This window comes from Hyperoodon ampullatus (genome assembly GCF_949752795.1).
Source record: "Hyperoodon ampullatus genome assembly, chromosome: 1".
Taxonomy (NCBI): domain Eukaryota; kingdom Metazoa; phylum Chordata; class Mammalia; order Artiodactyla; family Ziphiidae; genus Hyperoodon; species Hyperoodon ampullatus.
In genome coordinates this window covers 39,735,151-39,758,786 of record NC_136914.1, presented here as the reverse complement: position 1 = coordinate 39,758,786, position 23,636 = coordinate 39,735,151, and the positions used below count along the sequence as shown (strand labels likewise).

Here is a 23,636-nt window from a genome sequence, read left to right as displayed (position 1 = left end):
TCTTAAAAGTTCTCATCACAAGAAGAAAAAATCTTGTAACTCTGCGGTGATGGATGTGAACTAGAATTATTGTGGTGGTCATTTTGCAATATATACATATATCAAATCATTATGTTGTACACCTAAAACGAGTGCAATATTATACGTCAATTATATCTCAATTAAAAAAATGAAATAAAATGCCAAGTTAACCTAGAAAAAAAGGAAAAATAAAGGTATGTGGAGTCCCTATGGCTGGCTTGCTGCAGGGGATGACTTTGGGGAGGACAGCGATGGGTGATGGGAATGTTAATTAGGTGGTTTGCTACATGGCTTATAACAGAAATCCTCCCTTTGTGTATAAAGTCTACAGTAAACTGCATTGCTAGGCAACTAACTCCTGGAGTAGATTTACTTTATGAGGCTGTGAAGACGTGCCAGAAGACATTCAGGCTCCTTGAGGGAGGAAACCACACTTTCCTGGGGTGAAGGGCTGTGCAGGGTAACACCGGGTGTCCCAGTGCAGGGAAAATCCAAAATAACAGAAGACATTTACTTGACAACATTTTAAAAACTTCTTATCCTGGACATTTTCAAACTTACGTAAAGGTAGAAAAGTAGAATGAAGAATCTCTACGAATCCATCATTCAACTTTGACATTTTGACAAGCTTGGCTCATTTTTAAAAGAAGCATATTGTAATTTTCCATGAAAAAGTATTTAAAGACACAAGAATCGTTGAGGAAATTAATTTTTTAATGGCATTCATCTTAGAGAACAGCAGTGGAAATATATTTCTTTCAAAATAAACCAAAAATTAAAAATGTTTTGAAGCCATTTGAAATCATATGATTAGCTGAATTAGTTTCTTAAGACTTGAGGTGAGATAGCACTGAATAGATGCAGTATTTCATTCCAGCATTTTCTTTCACTGCTATGTGAATTTGACCTGTAGAAATCAGAAAAAGAAAAGGAAAGAAAGACTAAATCAATGAATGAATTAGGACTTATCAATTCCATCTTTACCCTATCTTGTTCCAAGTATCAAAACTTTCATTCCACTGCTACCCTACTGCCAAATTGCTGCATATTTAAAATCTATATCAAATAATGGCCCTTGGTTCAGTACAACCTATTTGAAAGAGTCACAAGCACTACTTAAGATTCAGATGAGTCATCTAGGTTAGAGCCTCATTATGCTTCTTTGCTTGAAAGTTGCATTTATTTATTCATCCACATTAGTTATTAAGTGACTACTATGCATCAGGCACCATTGCTAGGTGGTTGGGTAAACCAACATAATGCTCTGTAGATTGCCAGAGCTAACCTGTCTTATCAAATGGCAAAGACTCATCAAACATGCTAAGGTAAGAGATTCCTAAAGGCAGAGACCCCAAAACAATTTTTTTCATTAACTGGATGACTAGACCAGTAAACTGCCACATTCTAAGTAGGGGACTAGGGCTACTTTGGCAAAATTCTGAGCCACATTGGTAACAAAGAGCTTTAAAGAAACATCAATGCTAGGGAAGAGAAACAACAGCCAATTCTCAGGAGGTAGGGTACAAGGAGGAAAAAGAGTAAGAAAACTCACCATCTTGACTCTGCTTGTAAATGAGTAAAACACATCATTCACTGAAGAAAGCAATCAGACTACAAATACTAGGATACTAAAATGGTATTAGGGGCTTCCCTGGTGGCGCAGTGGTTCAGAGTCCGCCTGCCAATTCAGGGGACACGGGTTCAATCCCTGGTCCGGGACGATCCCACATGCCGTAGAGCAACTAAGCCTGTGCACCACAACTACTGAGCCTGTGCTCTGGAGCCCGTGAGCCACAACTACTGAGTCTGCGTGCCGCAACTACTGAAGCCCTCGTGCCTAGAGCCTGTGCTCCGCAACAAGAGAAGCCACCACAACGAGAAGCCTGTGCATCGCAACAAAGAGTAGCCCCTGCTCGCCGCAACTAGAGAAAAGCCCGCGTGCAGCAGCGAAGACCCAACACGGCCAAAAATAAATAAATAAAATAAATAAATTTATAAAAAATAATAATAACAAAATAAAATGGTACTAAAATGCAACATGAAATGAACTAAGATGTTCATGAAGAGGACATCATTTGGTGCTGCGTGTGGGCAAAATAAGTAAGAGGGAGACAGACTGCGCCAGTGCCAACCAGTCATACTCATGAAGGCACCATCCTGACCAAACACTTTTGAAGACTTTTTGGGAGATAAGACTTTGTAGACAATAGCCATTTCCAGGTGAAATAAAACTTTGATAACAAGTTCTATGGGATTGGCAGTAAGTGATGGAAAGGCAGGACTGAGTAAGCCATTGCCCTCTGGCCTGAGAAAAATAGGAAGAACTGAGAGGATTAAAAATGTGACCAGGGTCTTCTCTGGTGGCGCAGTGGTTGAGAGTCCACCTGCCGATGCAGGGGACACGAGTTCGTGCCCCGGTCCGGGAAGATCCCACATGCCACAGAGCAGCTGGGCCCGTGTGCCATGGCCACTGAGCCTGTGCTCCACAATGGGAGAGACCACAGCAGTGAGAGGCCCGTGGACTGCAAAAAAAAAAAAAAAGTGGAAAAATGTGACCAGGAGAGCTTAGGAAACTAGGAAAATGAGTAGCTGCCCAACTTTGACCATACTGCCACCAAAAAGTCAGTACTCTTCTTCCTAAACGGGAACTTTGGGCATTTTGGATAACTGGGTGAATTGTCCACACTTAATTTATAGAGACTAAGATAGCTTTCTACCACTTTGGAGAATGAATTATTATTTCAATATTGTGGAGCTGACAAGAACATATAAGTAGATATATTACACACTCACACTTAGTGTAACATCTCAATGGGTTACTGTTGGAAGCAGTGAACCTGTGATCTAGGCTTAGGGAAATGAATGTTCTGTCGTACACGTGTCTCTACTACCTTTAATCATGAGGTAGTTAAGACAGGTATGGATGAGATCTGGTATGTTTTTTTGGTACATCACACAGCCACTCCACCTGTGGCAGACATCCTAACAAATCACAGAATTCTTTCCCATCCAGTCAGGGTTAGCCCTCTCTACCCAGGCTCTGGGAAGCTGACTCCCAACTGATTGGTGTCGGCTGGCCATTGAAAGTCATTTACCCCCCATTTGGTAATGGATAGCTCATGTATCTGTGAGACAGAGTACCAAAGAAATCAAAGATGTCTTTGAGAGTTTGTTTTGATACTCACAAATCAAAGGATTCCCACCAACTTACCAAGCATCTTTTACAAAGCATTCATTGCTTTTCTTTTTTCAATATCTCGCTTGAGTTGACAAAGGATGCAATAAGGGAAACATGCCAGCCATAGGAAATCATTACAAATAGAGCCCTGTTAAAAAACAAACAAACGGATCAACAAGTAGCCTATAAATAGTCATAAAATTCCTTGCATTTATTTGACTTTTCATACCTCTTTAACACATACATTTTATGTCACTTGTTTATCATGAGAATTCTGTGACGTTATCCTTGTTTTTCTGATGACCAAGTGAAGTTAACTGACTTGCTAAGATCACATAAATTGGTGGCAGTGGGGCTTCCCTGGTGGGGCAGTGGTTAAGAGTCCGCCTACTGATTCAGGGGACACGGGTTCGTGCCCCGGTGCAGGAAGATCCCACATGCCGTGGAGCGGCTAGTCCCGTGAGCCATGGCCCGTGAGCCATGGCCTCTGAGTCAGCGTGTCCGGAGCCTGTGCTCCACAACGGGAGAGGCCACAACAGTGAGAGGCCTGCGTACCGCAAAAAAAAAAAAAAAAAAATTGGTGGCAGTGATTGGTCTTTCTCTTCTCAAGCCAATGCCTTTTTCATAATACCATACCATTTCAAATGATCTGCAGGTTACAATGATAGCCCCAGTTCTCTATCATCTGTTGTCTCTTTTTTTCCTTTTTAAGAAAACTTTTGGTTTATTTATTATTTTTACTAACGTGGAATGGTTCCCTTTAAAGCCAGTTGTGTAATGCACCAAGTTTTCCAATTGGTTGTGAGTATAGTGCCAGATGAGACCTCACCTTGTATCCCTCTAGCCATTTCTATTGATATCCCTCATGCTATTCTGCAAGGGAGGAAGTCCATAGTGAGGGAGGGATATATAAATTATGGGGAAAAGAAGAAAGGAGAGAATGAATAGTGTCTGGAAAAGCCACTATTCATTCGTAGAATGGGCTGCTTTGCAAAGTTTTTTTAATAAATTTATTTATTTATTATATTTATTTTTGGATGCACTGGGTCTTCATTGCTGTGCACAGGCTTTCTCTAGTTGAGATGAGCAGGGGCTACTCTTCATTGTGGTGCGTGGGCTTCTCCTTGCAGTGGCTTCTCTTGTTGTGGAGCATGGGCTCTAGGTGCACAGGCTCAGTAGTTGTGGCACACGGGCTTAGTTGCTCCATGACATGTGGGATCTTCCCGGACCAGGGCTCAAACCCATACCCCTTGCATTGGAAGGCAGATTCTTAACCACTGCGCCACCAGGGAAGCCTTTTGCAAAGTTTTGAGGGCCCTCTCCATGGTAGGTCTAGTTGGGTCTTAATGCCCTTGGGTAGAGATGCCCTTGAAGGGACTCCTGCCCTGTGTAGTCGGCACCGAGTGATCTGAGGGTTCTAGTCTGACAACCAGATTCTATGACTGTGTGTCTTGACTGATTGAAATAATTTTGAACTCCATTTTTGGATAGCACTTATTCTTTAAAATGTTGAATTTAATACAACTCCCAATTTACAGTGTGAGCAGAGACAGAGAGAAAGAGAGAGAGAGAGAGATCTATAGTAGATTTAGTTTATAAGGGTTGGGAGCTCCTAAATGGTGAGATTATAAGTGATTAATTTTTCATAAAAATTTTTTTTCTTTGCTACAGTGATTTTGATTTTCTTCTAACAGAGAAAGCATGTGGGACAAAGAGTGGACAACTAGATAACAATGTTAGGAATCTTCTAATGTTGCGACCTTCATCAGATGGAGGAATGGATATTCAGCTTGAAGACAATTCAGTCTCTTGGCCTTCTCTTTTTCCCTGATAAAGCATTCAAATCCTCTAACCCTTCCTCAAAATACTTGTTTTTTTCATTCTTTAGTTCATTGTTTATTTTTATTCTTTTTATCTTTTAAACCTTCATTAAACCAACACTTACTGAGTACATATTATATGCTACAAGGAAGAAGATATTCAAGAAGGATGTAACCACTTTTCTGTTCCAGCATGTCTGTGCCTGTCTTTTACCTCAGGAAGTTTTTACAGGGAAAAAGTCTCACTATTATTTGCTGAGAGACCTAGGGAAACCTTTAGAAAACACACCCTAATTCTAAGTCTGTTTCATAATACAGATACAGAGAATATAGAAAAGAAAAAACATTCCTTTTTCAAATGAGAGGAAATGAACTACAGGTTTATACCATGCTGAAGTTAATAAGGGACATAAACGCCTTGACCAGAGCAGCTTCTTGGGAAGTGGGTGCCTGAAGCAAAGATTTTGCATTCATCACTCTGTTTGGGAAAGGGTGCTTCACTTTTTTGGAAGCTGTTAAAAAAAGAAATCTTGTTATGAGCACTATTTAGAGAATCGTTGAGCAAATAAAGGAATGAATTGTGGTACATGGCTGAATACACTTCGATTTGGGAAGACAAGATGGTCAAGTGGGAAAAACCAGACCTGACTCGAAGTCAGAATAAACTTGAGCCCGAGTTTCAGCATTTACCTGTTCTGTGACCTTAAGCCTTTCTCATTCCTGGTTTTCATGTCCATAAAATGGAGGTAACAATCCCTGCACCATAAAGAGTTTGTAAGTAGTAAATGAGCACATATATGTTAAGGTAGTATCCCAGCACCTAGGCGTTCAATCAGTGGTTGTTTTTCTTCTTTCTCTTCTGCTGCAGAGGTTGTGGCCCTAGCCAAAGGGATGTTGTCTTGACTGTGTCCATGAAGGGAGGGGCAGGTCAGAGAGGCTGTATTGGGGCAGCCCTATAAAAGTTTGCGTAGATGCAAAGGGGAAACAAAGCAAAGAACCTGAATTATATAAATCAGTCCTAGGATTTACTAGCCATTTTTGAAGTCTGTTCTAAGGAAGAAGAAAAGAGATACATTGTCTATAAATACACTTATTTAATGTATACCAAGTAAACTTATTATAGCATAGAATCCCAGACCCTAGAAGTGACCTTAGAAATCATCTTGCACAACTTTCTCACAACAGATGAGAAAATTGATGCTGACAAATGACTTCTCAGAGAGTCCAGAAGTTAGCTATTTGCTGAGCTGTTCCCAGAACCTTTATCTCCAGAATCCAGCTAAGCACCCCTTCCTCTACGCCATTATGGTCGGGCCACTTTGAGAATCTCACCCTCACACCCATGTACACGACTACATACACCCAACACTTAGTGTACAGTTTTGGGAAGTTTATGGGACAGCCACAAAGTTAAGAACCCCTGTGTTAAGTTATGCTGGCATAAATGAGTGGCATAAATGAGAGCTGCAGGGAGTGCTGAGAGACAGGCAGCTGAGCAAGCCCACAGGAGGAATGCAGCCTGCCCGGAGAAGACAGCTGAGCTAAGAACAAAGATAATAACAGTTACCTGCCAGGCCCTGTGCTAAGTCCTTCCCATGCATGGTCTCATGTGACTCTTACTATGCCACCTTGGGGGAGGTATTATTCTTACCATTTTATCAGTGAGGGAGCCAAAGCTTAGTAAGATGAGTAACTTGTTCTCGGTCACAATGAGCGGGGCAGAGGCTACGTTTTCAGGAACACAAATCTGTCCTGTCACTTCTTTGTTTAAAAGCATTTTAATGGCTTTCCAGCTCACTTAGAATAAAAGCTAAAGTTCTTATGATGGTCTGCAAGGCCCTAGAAGGTCTAACTCTTGCTAATGCTCTGATGTCATCTTCTTGTATTATCTCTCCACGCTCCTGCCTCCCTCCCCGCCCCCAAACTATTTCTGCCTCTCTGGCTGCTTGCTGTGTCTGGAACATTCCAGGTAAGCTCTACTTCAGGAGCTTGGCTCTAGCTATTTCCTCTGCCTGGACTTTCCCCAGATGAGTCATCCTCTCATCCTTTTAGGTCTTTACTTTCTTACTGAGGTCTTTCCTGATAACTCTATTCAAAATTAGAACCTTTCAACACTCTATTCCTCTTCCTTCCTTTATTTTTATCTGTTGCACTTATCGCCATCCTATAGATTATACTCTTACTTAGTTATATTGCAGCTATCTTCTTCCATTAGTGTCTGAGCTCTACCATTGATAACCATCATAGTAGTAATTGATGCCGGCAAGAATCTTCAGTGGGTGAGGGTTTGATGAGGAATAGGGTATTTACATCTCTCTACAAAGTCCTTATCCATTATGAAGGGGAAAATAGTAACTTTGTGATGGAGAATCTTGACAGATGCTATCTTAACCAAGGAATCAAAGTTAACATCATGCATAATGAGATAAATTGATGTCACGTGCTTCCTGATGTGATGCAAAGCAAACATAGCATCACTTCTGTGGAGTTTCTGCCAAAAGTGTGTAACCTAAGTCTAATCATAAGGAAACATTTGACAAGCCAAACTGAGGGATAGTCTACAAAATAACTGATCTGTATTCATTAAAAAAAAAAAAAGACAAAGACTGAGAAACTCTTCCATATTGTAGAAGACTAAAGAGGCATGACAACTGAATACAGTGTTTGCTTCCAGATTGATTTTCTTTTCACCTACAGAAAATTATTGGGATAATTGGTAAAGCTTAAATAATATCCATAGATTACCTAATAGTATTGTATCAATGTTAAATTCCTGGGTTTGATAATTGTACTGTGGTAATGTAAGAGGATGTCCTTGTTTTTCAGAAATACACACTGAAATAGAGATAACACGGTATCACGTTTATAACTTGCTCTCAAATGACTCAGAAAAAAAATAGAATAGATACATAGATAGATAGAGGAAAGAGAAAAAATAAAGCAAATGTGACAAATTTTTAATATTTGGGGAATCTGGGTGAAGCATATTCAGGAAGTCTTTGTACCATCTTTGCAACTTTAAGTCTGAAATTATGTTAAATAAAAATCTCAAAAAAAAAAAAAAGAAGGTAAGCTCCATGAAGACAGCGATTTTGATTTCCTTTATTCACTGATGTGTCTTTAACACCTGTAATAGTACTTTGCCTGTTCTATGTACTCAATAAATCCTTGTTGAATGAGTGAACTTCAGCTTATGACCTAACAACGTCTAGATGCTCAATAATCCTTTTTGAATGAATGAACATCGGTATATGAGTTACCAGTGAGGTAATTGTCTCACCAATGTGCCAGCTCTGAGGGGAGCTATCATACACCCTTTTTTTACCCAAGGCTTTCTAAGCAACTGTCACCCACCCTGCAGGGTCCTCTGTCTGACTCTGAGTAAAGCCAGGAGAGATTAAGGATTCTGTGCTGACCTCCATCCCTCACCTGCTCACCGCCAGCATCTTTTTCAGCAACTTTTTTTTTATTGGATCAATAAAAGATTTTATTATGAATATATTCCAAAGGATAGGTAGCCACATGGTCTCTGTAAATCACTTTAAAAATTTAGGATGGTAGTGGAGAAAAGACTAGGGTCAAGTCATGATGGTGAGGAGGGCAATCATGGAGATCCAGTCAGACTGAAGGAAGGCCCTCGGGCTGTCCTGTCTGGGTTACTGTTTCACAGTGGACATGAGTGACTCACCGGGATGCCGTATCGGGTCCGATACATGGTCCTCATGGCGACACTTGCTCCGCACAGGCAGCATTCGTTCATGTCAGAGGCAATCTGACACGAAAGGCACAGGGGAAAGAAAGTCCCACAGAGACCTGAGGGCAGGGTGAAATCACACAGAGGAAGCAGTCAGGGTCATCGTGAGTTTGACTTAATCACACCGCTTTCAAAAAGATGCTCACTCAGGAAATGGCCTTAATGGACATTCAGAGAAAACATTGGGGTCCCCTGGCTCTTTATGTCTTGCTTCTGGACCCTACACTCCTGGAGGTGGGGAAAATTGACTTGTCATATACCAGGTCAGATTTAATTGCAAAATCTCCTGCCTTGCCGATCTGAGCACGTCCAAATTATTTCTTCCCTACCCTTGTTTACATTTGGATCATCCTTGAATAGGAAGTTTGTGGCGTCAGGGGGTCTGAGAAACCCTCTGAAAACTGTGGGAGGGTGTTTAGGGTCAGAAAACATTGAGTGAAGAAATAATTGGAAAAATGAGTAAAGCAGTAGGAAACAGGTTCTAGATGGTTGTTCTGGCAAAGAGTAGAGGCCTATTATTGTTATGAGGATTGAAGCAAGTAAAAGTTAAGGGGTATTGGCATCAAAAGCTTAAAAAGCATACTGAAATTTCACTTTAAAGAGTCTTTATAAGACAAAAAAGGGCCTAAGGAAATAGTAACAAACAGGAAACTGTTCACAAACATGCTGAGTACAAGTCTATTTTGAAAAGTTCTAGGGTAGAGTTTTGATATGACTCTATCCTACATGAGATAAGAAAGCTCTTGTTTTTGGATTGATGGCTTTAAGCAAAAGGCTATCTCCACTGAGCTTGGAACTTCCATCATATACAAAACAAAGAGGCTGTTTTTCAAGACAGTGGAAAGACCAGTCACAAAGAGAATGTCTGCAACTCTTTCGGCAATAGACTCTGAAACAAGGAAATTGTCTTACACAAAAGTGTGTTGGGTAGTGTGAAGGAATTAAATGTCAGGAAAGCTAAAAACCTGAAAGCTTCCTGAAATGGAACAGCCACAAGAGTCACAAGAATACTGAAAACCAGAAACACAGACTCACCACTGTAGGGAAAGGAAGAGGTAAAGAGAAGACTGGAGAAACACATCAAGAACACAGGGATACTAAAGAGTTGAAAAATATAAAAAGAGGTGATTGATCTGGACAAGAATCTCGAACTCAAGGACAGGCAAGTAAAAATGAATGAGTAAAATAGTTGGAAAAACCCCACAAACTAGCCAATAGTGGATGGTGGACATAAATATGGCAAACTGTAGAGTGATGGTCCCTTTGAATGGGTTTAGCTAATACTTGGTAGCAACTGACTTCTGCCAGCTGAGAATGAGGAATCTTCTTTTCAGATTTTCCAAATTTTTAAGAGAAGCTGGAAATCTAGATTGGAAAGTTAGATTTTTATGTGGGCTCTGATTTTTATATGGTTCCTACTATTTTAAAATTAATACAGCAAGAGGGGTCATTATATACAGGACAAACAAAACACATCCTGTGGCAAAATCTGCCCAGTGGTCCAACCTTGTGACCTCTGAGTTCTAGAATAAAACATGGATCCCTTGAGAGGATAAGCAAACAATTTTTGTTATGTCAGCAACTGCACAACTGTAGCCCAGGAGAAAGCAACAACCATGTGCACTTACAAATCCCCATGTCATCACAGCAGTCAAACACGCCGGTTTGCCAGTCACTAACCGTCGCACCTCCTGCACCATATTTTGGCTGCAAAACAACTGGATTCATTTTTAAGACTAAGTTCAAAAAGGTACTGCCTGTGAAAACAAAACCAAAACAGTATTCAACACCTAACTGTATTGGATATAACGTAGATACCAATTCAGAAGACATTTCATTGCACCCCTCCTGCTTAGGGTCAGTCACATTCAGCTAACTTAGCATAACATTTCCAGACTATTGTCAATATTTGAGAATTAAAAACATAAAGGAAAGAAAAACAACATAAATGAGAGGGGATGAGGATTCCATTCTCAGGTTGTCTGGTTGTGTGTTTTGTTTTGTTTTTTTCCTTTTTCTTCTTTCACCAATCTCTCTTTTCATCAGCAATTTTCAAGACAACCATCCTGAACAATGTCTATTTTGCATTTGAAGTGTTTCTATTTAATAGTAATTATAATCAATTTTTACAAAGCTATTCCACAGACATTATCTTAGTTGCTCTGTAAGAGAACTCTGTGAGGTAAAGTTCTTTACTTCTGCATAGAATTATTATTAAAACAGATGCTTCTAGCTAATGTCAGCATTAACTGCTTAATTATTAGTGGTGTCCTGATAGCTAAAGTTTACTTGGAAAAAGATTAATTTCCCTTTGTGAAGGTATCTCTGAAAAAAGAGGCTTCAAGTCCCACAGAAACACCCAGTGGTTGCAAAACCAGTAGGAAATAAGTGTCTCTCAAACAAAGTGGTGCCTATGCTTCTCATATTTCATCCAGCAATCAAGCTCAGTCTTGTGAGCTGCTACCCCGTCAGAACTCTCAAGAGAGAAAATGTCTTCACTAAAATGATTCACTAAAATGATTTCACTAATGACTAATGTTAAAATTTTCTCCTTTCTTATTTCGAATCTAACCATAATGCTGTGCTCTGTAGTCTTGGTCCCTGGTCACTTTCAACACTTCCCTTGACTAGTTACAGGGCATCCCCCCACCCCTATTATCTCTTGGCTTTTGCTCCTTCAATATTCCTCCACTATGTTGTCAGGAAAGGCCCCAGTCAAAGGTTCTACCACAAGGCTTCCCAATCCCGAGTGCTTGGTTAAAAATACAGATACTTGATTCTGATTCAGCAGCCTGGGGTGGACCCTGGGTGTGTAAAAATTTTAAGAGGTGATTCTGATACAGCCAGTTCTGGAGACCACTGTGTGTATGTCATATCACTCTTCCTCAGTCTTTCCTAATCAGTCTTCTAGGCTCTTCACCTTGCTCTGCATTTCTTCCTGACTCATTTGTCTACTCTGAGATCCCTGACTGTTATCAGTTGATTCCCACCAACAGCCAACTCTCCACTAAGTCGAAGTTTGTGGAATACAAATGCCAAAGCACTTTGAACTGCCTGAGAAAGGGGCCTCAAATATTTATTATCAAGAACTTGCTTTATGACACAAAGAGAAAACCACCCAGATTGAGAAGGCTATATAATTATGGTCAAATCACACCAAAAATCATGTTTGAAACTGCAAGGTGTAGATAAATATTTAACTAGAATTAGAAGGTCTTTCTCCTTTCTGACAAACTGGAAGGGCAATGATATCTTTGCTGATAATGCAGGAAAATATATTGCCATGTTGTGGGGCAGACAATTAACTGACAAGCTAAAGTAATAAAGGGCTGACTAGGGAGTCTTACAGCAGTGCCTGGCACACAGCAGATATGCAGTAGAATATTGTTGAAGGAAAGAATTAGCAGAGAGGTGGTGGTTAACAGACATCAGAATGGATAGTATTCCCTTGTCTAATAGAGTGAATGTAAATTTGTGCTGGGGTCAGACACAAACTTTTCAGTTTTTGTATAGATGTGTTTTGTATTTCTCATTATAACCGAGTCTTTATGAATTAAACTATTCTACATAGCAGTTATTGTCCACTGGTTTGTTTATAGATATTCTGTCTTAGAAAACCACTGTCATATTGTTAGCTAACATTTGTGATATAATTTATTTAAATACAATAGAAAACTTGCTTATAACTGACAAATTTTCCTTTTATTGTTTTAAACTTTAGTGTAAGAATCACTTGAGGGGTTTTTAAAGAATGATACATCCCTAGAAATTTGGATTTAATCTAATAGGTCTGGAAAGGGATTGAGGAATCTGTATGTTTAATAAGTACCCAAGTGCTTCTTAAAGGAGAGGGGTTAATAAAAAGTAAGAGTGGTGAAGGGGACCAGCTGTATTATTGCCTAATCTGACTGCTTTAACTCTAAATCATATTTGTTTGACTCCTTTCCCAGACAATGATTCCTCTGAGAACCAAATCAAAAGGGGACAAGAAGAGAAAAGGATAATTCATTCCAAGTTTTTTTATCCAGCAAGCCTGGCTTCATTTTGGTATTGGGTATAGTTACAAAACCAGAGGGGTGTATCAGAACTTTGAATAAGGAGGAGAAACTAAGAAGAGAACTTATGAGGTGGGAATCTCTAGTAGTGAAATTAAAGACCTAAAACTGCAGAGACACCTGCAAAGCACCAGACAGACAAGTACAATTCAAAGAGGAAGTGGTGGTATTTAATTTCAATCAAAACAAGTCTGTTCTGTGAATCTCTTTGACCCCGTGGGAGGTGTAGAAGAAGCATCTGACTCAGGGCCCTGAGCTGGAGAAGTCCAAACATGTGATCTGGGAACAAGTTTTGTGTTTTTTGTTTTTTTCCAAAGTAACAGAGTAGAATTATCATTCGTTCTGGTGAAGTTGGAGAAGGCTGATGGGATTCTTGTCTAGGCATAGATAGTAGACATTCTAGGCAGGGGAAATAATGTGAGGAAATGCACAGGGGAAAGAAAGAGGGTGGAATGCATGAAGAACAGTAAAGACATTAGCTTTTGGGAGCAGGAAGCAGGGTCGGAGTGTAGGGATAGAAATGCACGGCTGTACCTCAAGGTCTCCTTCCCACACCTGCAGCAGAGATTTTCCACCCTCTGTGTGTCCTTGGACAAATTAACTTCTCTGAGCCTCAGTTTTAACATCTTTAAAATGAGTATAATGTGACTTTCTTCTTTGAGTTGTCGTATTAATGTGATCAGCCTATATCTATTAAACACCATGTTTCCTGTGTGTCAATGACCTGACATATGCACCACTGTGTCTGTTTTAAACTAAATGTTGCCAAGTAGCAGGGTCTGATTTAATGGTACGGAAAAGCGCCTGAGAGCCCAGCACCCCGAGGCTAATGACACTGTTGTGATAGGAAGATCAATGCGTTCGGAATCAGAAGGCTTGAACTGTAGTCACTGCTAGTATTGGGGAGGCTCAAATAAGATCACGTATGTGAAGACATTTTGAAATCTGCAGATCACCGTATACATGGGGGACAGGTGCCAGTGAAAGCTGATGGAAAAAATCTGCACGTGATGTGTTGCCAATATCACAATGGCTTACACTCGTATAAAGTGCTATGCTTTTCATGTTTGATATCTACTTAACATTGGTCTCTATTTAATATTCACAGCAGGCCAGAGCACTCAGGGAATTAAGGGTGATAAGACCCTTTTTAATGCAGACGAGAAAACTGAGGCAAAGTGGTCAAGCGCCAAGGCCAAGGAAAGATCATGATCGCCAGGCCAGCCTCTTTGTAGATGAGAAAATGAGGCTTGTCTCAAAGACTTAGTGTTGGTCCCACATCCTCTTCTTAGTCTCTCCAGGGAAAAGGTATGGCAAGCACCTCGCAGGAGATATTATAGGAACCAGAAGATGAGAAAGTGGACCGAGCAGCACGATCGGGTGGTTAGGTCATGGACTCTGGCCCTAGGCTCCAGCTCTCCCAGTGACTATTTACATGGCCTTGGGCGAGTTACTTCACCTCTCTGTGCCTCAGTTTCCTCATCTGTGAAATGAGATATTAACAGTATCCAACTTACAAAGTTGTCACGAGGATTAAATGAGTTAATTTTTGAAAAGTCCTTCGAGTGATTCTTGGCAGAAGGTAAGTACTTCATGAATGTTAGTTAAATAAGAGAGTAGTACTTGGCTCTGGAGGGAAACACAATACTCCTCCCACCCCATACCTCCTTTACACCCCTAGGAATTGTAAGATGTGGGTAGTTCTCCCACAAGGCTACAGAAGAAACAGAAAGAAACAGAAAATAGCCACATGTTCAGAGTGACAAAGTGGCAGGGCTGGGATTTGAATTCAGGTCTACGGAGCTCCAAAGCCTTTATTCTTCTTTTCATTGAACTCTACCAATCAGGGACTATAAATCTTGGCCAGCAGAAATGAGCAAGCCTTGTTCAGGAATAAAAGGTAAGCATTCTCCTAGAACGTCCCTTCTCATGCAAATTTTTGGGACTACCGGAAGCTAGACAGTTTGTGACTAGCCTCTTTCTTTTTATGTCCGTCCGTACGTATGTATGTGTGTTATGTATTTTTAATATCTTGAAAGCAGTCAATAAAAGCTTGCCCAAGGGTTCACAATCCATGTGTAGAGAACTGGTTCTCAACCAGAGATACTTCAACTTCCAGGGGACATTTGGCAACGTCTGGAGACAGTTTGGGTTGTTACAACTGGGAGTGAGGACTACCTAGTGGGTAGAGGCCAAGGATATTTCTAAACATCCTGAAAAGCACAGGGTTTTTTTTTTTTTTTTAGAAAAGAATTTTCCATCACCAAATGTGAACTGGGCTGAGGTGAGAAACTGTGATTTAGAGAACATTAACAACATAATGAAACAGGAACATCGGGAGGGATTCTGAAGGCCGTCTAGTGGAGTTTCCTAGCAGATACAGATGTCGTGTCTGCAGTAGGCCCGATGAGCTGTCCTGGTGAGGAATGAAACCTTACACATCGCTTCTGAGTTCAAAAAATGTTCAAAGTGCAAGTGCTGGAACTCAGAGATCAGGACAGGAACCCCGCGCCCCCATAGATTTGTTCACTTCCTGTCTGCAATGCCTCTTCTGTTTTGAAATTAATTAATTAATTAATTTTTGCTGTGTTGCATCTTCGTTTCTGTGCGAGGGCTTTCTCTAGTTGCGGTGAGCGGGGGCCACTCTTCATCGCGGTGCGCGAGCCTCTCACTGTCGCGGCCTCTCTTGTTGCGGAGCGCAGGCTCCAGACGCGCAGGCTCAGTAGTTGTGGCTCACGGGCCCAGTTGCTCCGCGGCATGTGGGTTCCTCCCAGACCAGGGCTTGAACCCGTGTCCCCTGCATTAGAAGGCAGGTTCTCAACCACTGCGCCACCAGGGAAGCCCCTGAAATGCCTCTTCTGTGTGGCAAGTCCTGCCGGGTACCCCACTGCCCCCCAAACTTGCCTCTTCTCTCTTCCTTCTACTTATTGTTCTTATGTTGACAGTTTAATCTCCCCAGTTCTATTGTTCTTTTCTTCTTTAAATACACTTTTAATTGAAATGCACTATATATACAGTATAGAAACTGTAAACATGATGAATTTTCACCAAGTAAACAATTCTTGTAACCTCAACCTGATTCAAGAACTAGAAGCTTACAGAACCCCAGAAGCCCTCCTTACTCTCAAAGGGAGTCTAACCCTCCACCCAGAGGCAACCTCTACCCTGTCTTCTAACACCAGAGGATCATTTTGCCTGTGTTTGAGACATATTTATTGAATTATATACATTATTTATTCTTCTATTCCTGGCATCTTTTGCTCAAAATTATGATTGTGAGATTCAACCATGTTGTGTGCTGCAAGAATTCATTCATTCTCATCACTGTAAAATATTCAATTGTATAGATATACCACAATTTATTTATCTGTGTTACCATTGTATTATTTCCAGTCTGGACTATTATCAACAGTACAGTGCTGCTATAACATTCTTGTACATAACTTTAGGTGAACTATGTATGTATCTCTGTTGTGTCGATATCTAGGAGTGGAATTGCTGGGTCCTAGGGTTCATAGATAGTGCCAAACAGTATTCCGAAGTGGTGGTACCAATTTACACACCCATCAGTAATGTATGAGAGTTCCGTTTGCTCCACATCCTAGCCAATACCTGCTAATGCCACTACCTCTTTTACTCATAGAATGCTAAAGAATCTGGGAAGCAGGCACCTAGGTTTAAAATTGAGAAAAACAGAAATTATGGTTAAATGATTAAATAGAGTTGCTGCATTTAGGGAAAAAATACAGGATATTCAATTAAATTTGAATAATTATGTCCTAAGCATTATTTGAGATATACTAAAAAATTATTCGTTCTTTATTTGAAATTCAACTTTAACTGGGCATCCTGTATTTTATCTGGAGCATTGGGGGAAAGATTTTGGTATGAGGTAATACCAATGTGGGGCAGTTACTGCTCCCTGCGTTTCCAGGAATGGGAAGAGGGGGAGGAGGTGAAAACAGCGGGCTTTCCAAGGTTGCCCTTCGCCCCACCCCCTCCCCCATAGGGTCCCAAAGCACACTAATGGCAGCAGTGATTTATTTGATTTCTATCTAAATTCTTTTTTTTTTTTTTTTTTTTTTTTGCGGTACGCGGGCCTCTCACTGCTGTGGCCTCTCCCGTTGTGGAGCACAGGCTCCGGACGCGCAGGCTCAGCGGCCATGGCCCACGGGCCCAGCCACTCCACGGCATGTGGGATCCTCCCGGACTGGGGCACGAACCCGTGTCCCCTGCATCGGCAGGAGGACTCTCAACCACTGCGCCACCAGGGAATCCCGGGACTGTATTTTAAATCTTGCTGCAACTCAGTTTTGAATTGGAATCATCTGTCCTTTGAATCATGTGGGTTGAAGATCACTTACCTGGTAAAAGACAGCTAATAGCTGCATCCACTTCAGCACAAACATCTTGAAGGGACTTAGTTGATTTTTTTAGAAAAGTTTTTTGGTAAACAGTCAACTTTGTTAAATAATTTTAGATTTTGTACTATTTGCAAGGGATGGGGGGGAAGAGCCCCCCATCATCCCACCCAAGGCCAACAACTTGTACTGGTGATGGAAGTAAAGAGGGTTAAGATAGTGCTGGTCCTTTGCCATAAAATCAAAGGTCAGAAGTGACAGAATGGTGAATTTGGGTGATGTCTGTAATCCGTAACTTGAGCTAGTCCCATCCAATACTTTCTAAGAAGATAACAAAACCATTTGTGAGTGCTCTAGTCAGTATAAAGGGATCTCAAAACTTCAGTGAAAATACAATTACCTGGTGACCATGAAACGCTTAAATGCTGACAAATTTAATTCAGGAAAAAAGCAGCAGCCTATACAAACACTTAATTATAAAATATTTTTTTCTCCCAAAAGTCTCCAGATGTATTTTTCCAGAGCATGATCTATGTGCTAAGAGGGGCAGCCATTAAAAGCACACACATTTATCTCCGTGTTCACCCCCCTCCCCCACACATCCCCATAAAACCCAAATGAGTTTGAAAGTAGTATTAAGAGCTAATTTCTCAATAAAACTGATGGCTAACCAATGGTGCTTGCTCAGTCCTCCTGGATTCCTCTGCATTTTGCTAATGCATTCAAGTGCATTGGGGTTGTTCTTAGGGTTGTTTGCTTTGCAAGAGGTAAATTAAGCACATCCTTAAGGCACCAATAAAGTTGGGGCAATAAAATGAAATAAAATAGTGAAAACCCTGAGGGAAATAATCACAATTACATCAGACTTCTTTACATCTGGAGGGGTGTGGATGGGTAGCACCCCACACATTTTCAGTGTGTTTAAGGCCTCTCAAGATGCCTGTCTGGTCCTGGTTATATTTTAAGGTCAGTTGTTTTCAGGTCCCTCACCTCTACTGGAGTCTGAGCACAACGGGTCCTAGCCACTCATCTTTTTATCCTAGCACAGGGCCTGGAGCAGAGTAAAGTTTCCATAATGAGTGTTTAAAAAAATAAATGAATGAACAAATGTATGAATACAGAAACTGTTATGTCCCATACACACAATTTCAAAATCTCTAGACTGTACATCTATCTAGATGTCAGAAATAACACCTCCCAAACTGCACATGCCTTTTATCCACCATCTTTAAGAAATGTGTTTGCCTTAGGGACCTGGAAGTAAGAGGGAGAAAAAACCCTTCTTTTTCTCCTTTCTTTAAATCATACAAGTGAGAAAATCTAACCACTCCCTCAACAGTGAAAATACTGAGATCTGCCTTGGTAATAGTGCCCATAATAACAACAATATAAATCAGGACAGGCAACAAGTGGCCAGATTGTGATGATCTCAAAAAATTGTTTTTGTTATATAAAAACAGATATTTAGAATTAACTTCGGACAGTAAAATAATAATAAACCTCAAAATGACTGAAGCAGACGTCATGTCCCCCTGCCCCACACTAGCAAAAGTAATTCCAACAGCAAATCTTGAAACCAGCTACAAACCAAACAAGTTTCTAGAAGGAATTTTAGAATATTCTGCTTAAACAGAGTATTAAGACACCAGTCTTAATGATGATACGATAGTTTCTTCTTTCATGGCTAAGAACATTTTTTTCTCTTAAAAAATGTACCTTCATTTTTAAGAAACTGTCATGATATACACAGGCTCTTATGAATCACCACTGTCAAATTTAATTTAAAAGGCAATTACATGTTGCAGAGGTGGGTTTTAACAAAAATTCACCAAGCAAATGATTAATACCTATTATTCAATTCTGCCTTGTGTTAGTTACGCGGTAAGATTTTACTGGTTCCATAATTTGTTACTTTTAGAATAATTCTTTTTTCTTTTGAAAGAGGATGAAAGAGAAAGACAAGAGGTTTGTAGCACTGAAATTATTCCAAAAATACTTACCACACGCAAGGTAACTGCAGAGGACAGCAGCTCAGACCAGCCAGGAGAAGACTCTGCAAACATCGTTTTATTGCTGCAGTTAGGGCTGTAATCAGCAAGGGTGGGGTTCGGGTGTGGAAAGTTAGGAGGTGGGATTGGAGGAAAGAAACCATGACCTGGCTGTCTTTACTGCCTGGTACTGGTCACTGTTTCTCCCTTTCAGAAAGCAGGCACTCCATTTTTACCTTATTCCGTTTATTTTATGTGACATTTGCCTGACAACACTGTCCCCTTAGAGAGCAAGATTTATTTATGATTGGGCAACAAAACATTTTATGAGGGTCCAAGGCTTGTTTATTTATTTAGGATTTCTATAATTCATCTACTTCCTAAGGCACTTAAGGGTCTTGAAACACGTTTAAAAGTAAGCATTGGGCAGCTGGTCTTAAGACTCAAAAAATGCTAAAGACATAATTGACCTTCCTTCTTTTTTTTTTTAAAGCATTTCTTAATTTTTAAAAAACAATTTATTTATTTTTGGTTGCACTGGGTCTTTGTTGCTGTGCACGGGTTTTCTCTAGTTGCAGCGAGCAGTGAGCGGGCTTCTCATTGCGATGGCTTCTCTTGTTGCAGAGCACGGGTTCTAGGCACGTGGGCTCAGTAGTTATGGCTCGAGAGCTCTAGAGCACAGGCTCAGTAGTTGTGGCGCACGGGCTTAGTTGCTCTGCGGCATGTGGGATCTTTCTGGACCAGGGCTCTAACCCGTGACCCCTGCATTGGCAGGTGGGTTCTTAACCACTGTGCCACCAGGGAAGCCCCTCGATGTTCCTTCTTGTCAGGTTGTTGAGACTTATGTTCTAAGCTAAAGCGCTCTATGGCAGGGGGGAGACAGGGAAGATATTGAAGGTTAGGGGGGCAGAGTGGGACATGGTCAGTGGCATTTTGGAGCCGCCTGTCTGGTGCCAGTATGGAGCCTGGATTCTAGAAGACAAGACTGTCGTCAGGGAGACCACTGCAGGGACAATTTCGTAGAGAGAGAAGGATGCAGAGGGCCTGAGCAGGAATGGAAAGCAAAAGTGTGGCTTTAACAGAAAATCATAACAGGAATGGGCAGTTCTTACTGATTGGGCCTAGGGATGGGGGGGGGAATGGATCACTTCATGAATCAGAAGATAGGTACATAAATACACAATACTGTATATAAAAACCTCAACTGTTTCCAGGTTGCTGACTAAAAATTTGTTAGTTTATCAGAGGTTAAAATGTCCTTCATCCTTCCTGGTGTGACTCTGATAAGTTTTATTTTCTTTCGTGATGTTTGTGCATAAAACATGAATGAGTCACATCACTGAAACTGTTTTCTGTTCTCCTTGGTTAGATGTGTGTACAGAGGGAGTTGTTCTTTGAGGTGGAGGATAAGGGAGACAGGGGTACCTGGGTGCTCACTTATTTCAGAGCACCATTTGCCTAGTCTATTAATATTCACATATACCACTGAGTAGAAAACCCAATTATCAGCATAATCCATGCTATCTTATTGCAGGAGACTGGAGTGTGAGTTATAACCACTGCATATATAGGCCACTAAACCAAAAAAGAGATAAAGAGGTGATACCATCCCTGTCCTGGAAGAGCTCATGACCTGGGAAATGAGACAAACCATATGGCCTGTAGAGAAAATATCCTTAGGATCTTACAAAGCAAGAGGTCATCAAGTTCCAGGCCACTTATTATGTGACTCTTGGGCAAATCTCTTAATAAAAAAGGTTGTGATGTATTGAGTATCTAGTATGTGCTGAGCACAAAATCATTTCAACGAATGTGTCATATATCTTCATCATTAGATATTCATAGCAACTGTAGTTGTTACTAGCCTCATAATAAAAACAAGGAAACTGAGCCCAGAGAAGTTAAATAGCTTGCCCCAGGGCCCCACAGCAGCTAATTTGGGAAGGGGGAAATGTGAACCCAGGCTAATCTGACATAAAAGCCCATATTTTTCCACTACAACTCTCAACCCTAAAATGGTGGTGAAAACATCCACATCACAGGACCATGGTGAGGATTAAACGAGATAATATGGGAGAACCCAGATACACGGAGGATACGCAATAGAGTTGTGTTTCCCCTCCCCTGTCACCCCTGCTCTTCCTCAGCATGAGGCTCTGTTTTTTAGGTTCTTCCAGAGCCTGCTGGGTACCCCTCTCCTCCACAGTAGGGTATCTCACCTGCCTCATTCCCCAGCTGGACACTGAGCCCTTTGAAGGACAGGTGGAGGCCTCTGTCATTAACATGACTTTAAAGCTGAGGCCAAACCAGACACAGGCATGAGAGAAATTCAGGGACCGGTGGTATCACATTAAAATGTCTTTATAGCGTTATGGCCTAAGCCAGATACATAAGAATAGGAAAAGAATCATTTGGGGATCAGTGGAATTCTATCAAAAGGAGAAGGATTCAGGGTTTGGGGACTTCACCCATTCTGCCCATTTATACCAATCAAGTGTTTTAAAAGGGGCCCATCAAGTCATCTGTGATTGGAATGAAATCAGACCCCCCAGGTCCTATGTTCTAGTCTCTGGTTCTTTTATTCATTCACTCAACAAACATATACATATATATATATATATATATAGAGAGAGAGAGAGAGAGAGAGAGACAGAGTACTTGCTATACATCAGGCCTATGTGAGATACTAGGGATACAATGGCAACAACCAGGTTTCCTGCTCTCAAGATGCCTGTTCGGTTTCATTCTAATAAAGGAGAAAGATGAGGAAAACACATGCAAACACAAACAGACCCCACGTCAACATACAAGTGAATAAAATAGTTGCATGTTGTTCTAAGGGTTGGGAAGAGAGTCGTCAAGGGGCTGAGGCTCTGAATAAGGCAGTGGTGGGAACGCAGGACCTACCTTAGGCAGGGTGGGCAGAAGAGGCCTCCCTGAAGCAGACATCCAAGGAAGAGCAGGTGCTGGCTCTGTGGAGACAGGTGGGAGGAGTGTCCCAGTCGAGGGCAAAAGTCCCAGTGTGAGCCCAGCAGATTTGAGGAACTGAAAGGAGACATCTGTAGGAGAAGCAATAAGCATTCTAAAGGACTATGTGAGGAACCCAGGAATGGTGGCAGCAAGAGTTTGATAGGACTATTCAAGAAAGACTCCATGAAGAACTATATTTTTAAGGAGACTGGTGAACTGGTGTGTGTGTGTGTGTGTGTGTGTGTGTGCATGTGAATTCCAGCTGAGAAAATCACCATTTGTTGTTTTTTTTTGTTTGCCATTTGTTTGTCTTTTTTTTTTTCAAAGTCTTTATTCAATTTGTTACAATATTGTTTCTGTTTTATGTTTTGGTTTTTTGGCCACGAGGCCTGTGGGATCTTAGCTCCCTGACCAGGGATCAAACCTGCACCCCTGCAATGGAAGACAAAGTCTTAAACACTGGCCTGCCAGGGAAGTCCCTTGTTTGCCTTTTTATGATTGAAAGATGTGGCATGGTCACAGCCTAGCTAGTGTTGCTCTTTTCTTTGCAAACAGGCTCCACAAGCTTAGGGGCTGAGAATGGGTAGATTTAGTGGTTGATGACCAATTCCCTGAGAAAAGTGATCAGGTTGGGTGTGTGTGACTCCTGATATTGACTAGACTGCTTTAGAGAGGGTCATTGCCGCTTTCAAAAAGGACTAAGTAGCCACTGGCCTGTGTCATGTGGGCACTGCCTGGGGTGGAGTTCTGTAGATATTGCTCCTGGGGTTAGCCATTGGGTAAATGTTTATCAAGACAGTATGGCATAGTGGTGCCAAGTGTGGCCTCTGGAGGTGGAATCACCACCACTGGCTCACTGTGTGAACTTGGACTAGTTAGTCACCATCTCTGTGCTTCGAATTCCTCATAGAGTTACTGTCAGGATTAAAAAGTGAACATGGGGCTTCCCTGGTGGTGCAGTGGTTAAGAATCTACCTGCCAATGCAGGCGACATGAGTATGGGCCCTGGTCCGGGAAGATCCCACATGTCACAGAGCAACTAAGCCCATGCACCACAACTACTAAGCCTGTGCTCTAGAGCCCGTGAGACACAATTACTGAAGCCCACATGCCTAGAGCCCGTGCTCTGCAACAAGAGAAGCCACCGCAATGAGAAGCCCGTTCACCACAGCAAAAAGTAACCCCCACTCGCCGTAACTAGAGAAAGCCCACTCGCAGCAACAAAGACCCAGCGTAGCCAAAAATAATAATACATAAATAATAAATAAATTTATTTTAAAAAAGTGAACATGTCCTAGCAGTCTATAAGTACATGATAGGTACTCAGCAAATACTGCTTTTTTTTTTTTTTCCTCCCTTGAGTTAAGGATGTGAGAAAAAGGAATCATAATGAAAAGAAGTTGAGGAAGTGTTGGATAGAATCTGCAGACTTGCTATGTGGAATGTGGACAGTGAGAGGGAAAAATTGAAATGGGTCTCAAGTTTCTAG

At 41.2% G+C, this 23,636-nt stretch overlaps 1 protein-coding gene across 1 annotated transcript; it reads right to left on the bottom strand.

The window, feature by feature from the left end:
* Nucleotides 1–3,242: 3,242 nt before the first annotated feature.
* Nucleotides 3,243–10,501, bottom strand: LOC307055866 (placenta-specific gene 8 protein-like; the record flags this gene model as incomplete). The annotated part of the gene is made up of 3 exons (XM_079708151.1): nt 3,243–3,347; nt 8,708–8,832; nt 10,402–10,501. The coding sequence occupies 3 exons, from the start codon at nt 10,499–10,501 to the stop codon at nt 3,243–3,245; spliced, it is 330 nt and encodes a 109-aa protein (XP_079564277.1).
* Between the last annotated feature and the right edge of the window lie 13,135 nt (nt 10,502–23,636).